The sequence below is a fragment of the Vollenhovia emeryi genome, unplaced genomic scaffold (genome assembly GCF_000949405.1).
Source record: "Vollenhovia emeryi isolate VEMERY1.0 unplaced genomic scaffold, V.emery_V1.0 DF939130.1, whole genome shotgun sequence".
In the NCBI taxonomy this organism is placed as follows: Eukaryota; Metazoa; Arthropoda; class Insecta; order Hymenoptera; family Formicidae; genus Vollenhovia; species Vollenhovia emeryi.
In genome coordinates, this window is record NW_011967236.1 from 3019121 (window position 1) to 3025484 (window position 6364).

Genomic DNA, 6364 nt, shown 5'->3' on the forward strand with positions numbered 1-6364 from the left:
CTAATCGCTCTCCTTTCTTGAATGAATGACTCCCGGCCGACGAAATCAAATCGTTTCGTAGCGAACGCGAGCTTATAAAATAAGATAATTGAATTGTCAATGTTGAATTCCTTGTACTTTTGTTTATTCATTCGCTTCTTGGTAGCCCCGTGGAATACATTTCCACCGTTAAAATTGAAAGATGGAAAACTAAGCTTGCGACTCGCGTAGCTAATCGCTCTCCTTTCTTGAATGAATGACTCCCGGCCGACGAAGTCGAATCGTTTCGTAGGGAACGCGACGGCGAGTTTATACGTACCTGCGCCGGGCATAGTCATGATCAATTCCTGATGAAGCGTGAGGCCACCACCCGCGGACAGACCGGAGCCCAGATTCACACCCAGCACGCCGTGCTCCTTCTCGTACCGCTTCAGATCTTGCGCATCCTTCGCTCCTACGTGCGTGCAGCGACGAGGTAGGTAAGAAGCAGAGAAAAAAAGAAGACGTGCCGCTTCAGTTTTCTCCCATCTTTTTTCTTTTCGCCGGGCTTCCTCGTGCTCCGCACATGCCTCTCGCTCGCCCGCCCCACGCGCCCGCTCTACGTAGTTTAAATTTGTATAGGAGCAGAAGCTGGCCGAGGGGTGTACGGACCACTTAGCGTGAAGGTGCGAGAATCGTCACCGTATACTCCGGACTTCTAGGCGCGCAAACACATGTCCCGATACTCGACGCACTCGCCCGCACCTGATGGGTGTATGCGTACACATGTGCACCTCGCGTCGGTGTATACGAGCGTGTGACACGGTACATGTCGTATATTATAATGCATACGTGAACGTATCGTTGTGTCGTGGAGGGTGTCCATCTCGGATCGGTACGCCCACACCGCTCCGTGTGTCATATCGCGGGTATCGCACGTCGTTGTGCATTGTCAAAGATGCTTACGTAATGAGGTAAACTAGTTTAGTCAGGTACGGCCGCGACGTCGACGCATCTTCTGCGTCACCCAGGAGGAAAAGAGCGCTCGTGAAAAATTTCCACCCGCGAAGAGCGACAATGCGACGGAGTTGCGCGAGATAATAACAAAAGGAACAACTCGGGGTAACTCGTGCGAAATGATTATTATTAATTTCGACACTTATATTGACATTTATACGCGTGATAAAGTTCCAAGTTGGATGTAAAGACGAGAATTTCCCGTTTACGGAGGTATCTTTTATTTTCCTTTTAAATGTTCTATGTTTAAATGTACAAGACTTTTAAAAAACTACGAAGGGTATTATTTTCAATTATATATGAAAGAGATTTCCTAGAAGAATCCTTTTATTGCATTTTACACAAATTTATTATTTAATAATTTCATTTAAACGCGCATGCTTTTAATAATAAAATGAATGCAGAATATATAGAATATTCTATTAGTTTCGATTGTGACCGTAAATATGAAGTTACACAGAAATATCGAAAATCGATATTGAAACTATCAGACCAACGTGTAAAACTTAACTGAATGAATATTTCTATATGAATGAATTTCACGACACATCTTTCTATTTGCGTTATGGACGTTCGATGAGCTTATTTTATTATAAAGGATTCGATAATCGTCTCAATGTTTACTCTTGATTTCATAAGAATTTCAATTCTTACGTGGATTTTTTCGTCTTCATCGAGATGTGCCGCACACAGCGACAACAAGCTTTGTCGTTACGCAAAAGCACGCGCAATCACGGTGCCACGTGAACCACCGAAGTCATACTGCATCTCCCCTAATACGAAAAGAGAACAACTTTCCCTCTAACGTTTACTTCACCTAATTACATCCGTATTACTTCGAGATACCCTCTCTCTTGTTAAAGATTGAGAATAATTCTTTAATCCGGCATTAATTGACCGGATTATCGAGGATCATAATCAAATTAAAACGCTAATCACTAAAGGATCGCGTGGGATGCGGCTAGGCATTCTACACGTGTATTTTTTTTTCGCTCATGGAGTATCGCGGTAATTCAGGATGCGTGAAGCGGCTGTAGAAAAACAAACAAAATTTTTATACCGTTCGGCCGCGCGTTTATCGACATTTGAAAACCACGTGATTGACAGCCGCCCGCGCTTGAAACGTCTGAATAATAAAGTCATAAATCACATTACTATCCGGAAATGTCGTGACAGACGTATTTATTCGCGTGTCACGCTCGCGAGCTGTGCCCGCCTTGGCTCAATGGATGGCCGATGCACCAAATGCAATTAACGTATATCATAAAAAATTTTAACGGACACACTTTAAGTACGGCGAGATACGCGCAACGTTTCCGAGGGCCGAGTCTCATTTTTTTTGATAAATTGAAGGCTGGTAATTGAAGACGCATCGATGCAGCCGCGAACCGGTCGTTAGTAGGTACAGGTTTGATCTTATTTGACGGAAGACAGATAAGTGCAATTTATGAGAAACAAGCGCGACGTCGGTGCGACGTCTATCACATTCGCATAAACTCAAGTATAATCACTCCGGACGGTATACGACGATTATAATCGTGCGGAATGAAATCAAGATCCTTAACGAAAATCAATAGTTTTCGACTTTGCCATTTCGTGCGCGTTGTCGTCGGCGTTCAATTCATAATCGCAATAACGCTAATCCGAAATTGAACGAGACACAAGTGCGTAAATTCCACAGCGGCGGAGTAAATATGACGGAAAAAAATCAACGCTTAACGCGTAAAAAAATGGAGCTATAACTTTCTTTTAATCCGGTTAACGTGTAGCGCTTTACTCAGTCCTCGCCACCTGCAACATTCTAACTCTCTAAACCGTTCCTCAACTTCTCGCGTAATGTAATCAGTGTTGAGGTAATTAAGATCATCAAACTCGAGAAGCGGCTTTCTTGAGATGGAGGAGATCGAAGACGTGCTACGTCACGTGTTACCGGCACAGCTCACTATTCTTTACTGCGATTTTCCACCCCCCCGATTTCATTCCCTGTCCGTTTTCCCATTTTAAATTGCAGACAATCAACCTATCGCAAAAGAAAAAAATTTTCCAACCCGAAAAAGTTTCGCAAGTTGACGTAATTGACGATCACGTGGCAACCAAGGAAAACCGTTTAATAATATAGACAAAGTGGAAGTCAGGTAATTAACAAAATTGCCTAACTCTTTTACATGTACCAGAGAAAGTCAATTTAATTTGTTAATTGCACAATAATCAAAATTTATTCTTCATAAAAAGTTTGCGGCCGCTGTTTGTATCGTGATTTTATCGTGCAATTGCAGAGTAAAAGTAAGCATAATAATAAGCATCTTTCGTATAAAAATGTATTGAAGAAGCATTACTTTTCTTCTGACGATGCGCAAAAGTAAGTAAATAAAAAAACGGATGTAAAAACGTGAATATCTATCGACACAATAAATATTCGTAGTAAATTGCCAGATATTAATTGCAATCCATAGGTGCGGCAAGATTATTCACAGTGGATTAGCCGGGCGAAACAGTCCCTACGCCAACCGACGGGTGATGAAAGTCAAATTGATTTAAGAGGAATCCGGATCGATTCATAATTTATCCTTTTTGTAAGCATGTGGAGTCACGTATCGATACGATGAGAAATGAGTATTGAGAAGATCGTTTCGTAAAATTTGATAAAAAGTTTGCGTTGTGCGGTGCAAAGGACAATTATCAAATTTTAATTATAATTATTCGGCGATAAATTATTATCAATTTTTCTCTGTTTTATGCGGGAAATGCATCTTGTCCGGAGGAGTTTCGATTCGTTATCGATAGGTGACATTTAAAAACGATCCTTTCTGTATATTTCAGCCGGCGCAATTATCATCTTGTCACGGAATATACGGATATTTATAAATTTCACCGTAAACAGCATGCAATTAACCTTAACGGAGCAGTGTGGCCTATAATGATGCACGTAAAAGATTTAAGAGAGTTTAAAATTAAATCCACCTAAATTTACAAGCGATCTATTTAAATGAAGACTATTTATCCCTCGATATACGTATTATCTTTCCGATGGATTTTGCTTTATCTCAAATTCCTTACTAATGCCAATAGCACGCAATTAGAACGGGAATACTCATGGTACTCGTAATAATGTCTGATTAATTAACGACGTCACTTTCAATTGTGATTTTTAATTGTAGTAAACCGGCATGATAATGCCACGTTACGCGAACAAAACGCTGACACGCTAAGCTTAAAATAAACTGGCTGGCGCACTATAAAAGCTATGAAGAAACGCACTTCTTATGGGACACCTGATGCTACAGCGGTACTTGGCGGCGCGCTTGAGATCTAAGACTGAAGTATCAAAGTTTAACACTATCATTATATCGCGCTATCCCCCGCGTTGTCTCATTACATTCCGCATTAGATACGAAAGCGAGATTCGCAAAAGCGACGTGCGTTACTTTCTAATATCCCACAATGTCGACACAGCGATCAAGTGCTAACAAAACGGGTAAAATATATTATTGTTTGTGGAGGTTTTCTCTGGGACTCGATGGTAGTTGAATAAACTTCTTCCACAGTCAATTATTCGATACGCGAATTTATTAAGTTAAGGCCCCGACGGTCCGCAATCTGTACTGTACACGAGAGTGTCCGTTCGGACGACCGGTACATAAATTCGCTGTTTTCGCCGTTACATTTCGACTTCGCAGTCTTTACGAAAATTCAAGAAGGTCGTCACGATAACATTACATCCCAAAAGGCCTCCCAGCGAGAAATGACTCGTCGATCGATGTCGAATCGACACCGGTAAATTCACGTCGATCGACCAATCATTCCTCACTGGGCTGTGTCCAAGTTCCAGAGATATGTGTAGCCAATCAACTTGCAGCTGTTCCGCAAAAGATGCAGGTTGATCGGCTACATATTTCTCGGAACTAGAACTTGGGCTTTATAAGCAGAACAAATAAGTAAAGCAATGAGTCGGGCAAATAATACGTGTTATTATTCAGTCCCACAGTTCTTCCCAAGTTTTACTGTAATTAGAAAATTTGAGTACTTTCGATGCCGCTGCGTTAACGTAGGCCGGCTGACGCTATTAAAATTGATGGAACCTGCGATTGACACCCGCTCCTGAGTTTGTACCTGATCCGACCAGATTGCCCAACACTTCACGATGTCTTTCACGTTGAAATGTTTTTCAGTTCAATACGGAACACTGGATTGTAAAGCGGAAGCGACGCGCGTGGTACCGTCGGCGAGACAACGATGGCTTCCGAAGAATTACGGTTGCAATTTATTTGGCGCCCGTGATCGAAATGCATTCGCTACGACTTGACTAACAATGAATGTCGTTTCACTCATTAGATACATACCGCGTGGTCCGCACTAGTGACATATCGGACAACTGAAACGCCATTAAATTTTGCAACGCTAAAAATACGATTATAATAATCGATACGATGGACTTGACCGACGCTCGACGAATGCAATTTTAATTCACAGTTAAAAATCGGAAAACCATAACAATGCGATCCGTAATTCTGTGCTAGTCGCGCGCTAAATTTTTCTATTGCAAAACCAATGCGAGATACATTCTCAATTACCCTGGAGAACGTTCGAGCCATCATTCGCAACAGTTTAAGGGCGTTTGAACCGGAAAAACCCGTTCTTTTCCAAGGCGGACGAAGGGAACCGCGATTGGTACCGCGAATCTCGGCCAGCTTCGGGATTTCCGAGGGGACTCGAGCCTAGTCCTGCTACACAGCGGGTTATTAAAATTGACGGTCGGCGAACGATCGCTTGCGTCGTCGAGATCGCTAACAATTTCACAGTTTCCGCGACGCACAACCGGACGTGAGATTTCTGACTCAGGTGTGTACGGTACTTACCGGAGATACCGTGTACGGAACCGCCGGCGGTGATATTGTTGAGCATGCCGCTCAACCCCGGGAGCGTAGCTCCGATACAGGACGCGGAAGCGGAAATCCGCGCGACACCGCGAGCACCTCACCCTCAACTCTCGAGGAAGCACGGACGAGAAAAAAAAAACTGCGACTGACGCACGGGGCCTTCCTGGATGAGTATTTGGGTGTACAGACGAGCCTGAGGACCGGCCCGTGCCTCAGGAAGGCAAACAGCGAACTGGCCGACTGCCATATCCGAACTCCCCCACTCACGACGAGTCGGCGGGAATATCGCCGTCCCGTTCGCGTCAAAGCGCGCACCACCGACCTCTCGCTTCCGCCACCGGCTCGCGGGTGTCCCTACTACCCCACGTTCTCCGCTGGTGGGCGTGATATTAAATCGTCCCTATCCTCCAGATCCAACACCAGAGCCCAGGAAGGTAGCTAGCCGCGGCGGCGCCTCTCCGCGAGATCTCGCTCTCGGCGAAATCGCGATTTTGTTTGTCCCTTCGTTTTCA

The 6364-nt window shown here is 43.9% G+C and overlaps 1 protein-coding gene across 1 annotated transcript in view; it reads right to left on the minus strand.

Moving 5' to 3' along the window:
* LOC105568365 (homeobox protein orthopedia) overlaps nt 1-5892 on the minus strand; it is a 30172-nt gene extending 24280 nt beyond the window's left edge. The window contains exons 1-2 of the mRNA XM_012023992.1: nt 5832-5892; nt 299-433 (exon numbers count right to left, since the gene is read on the minus strand). Of these exons, the coding sequence (XP_011879382.1) occupies nt 299-433; nt 5832-5877 (181 nt within the window). The 5' untranslated portion in view covers nt 5878-5892. The remainder of the gene's footprint in view (nt 1-298; nt 434-5831) is intronic.
* Nucleotides 5893-6364: the final 472 nt, after the last annotated feature.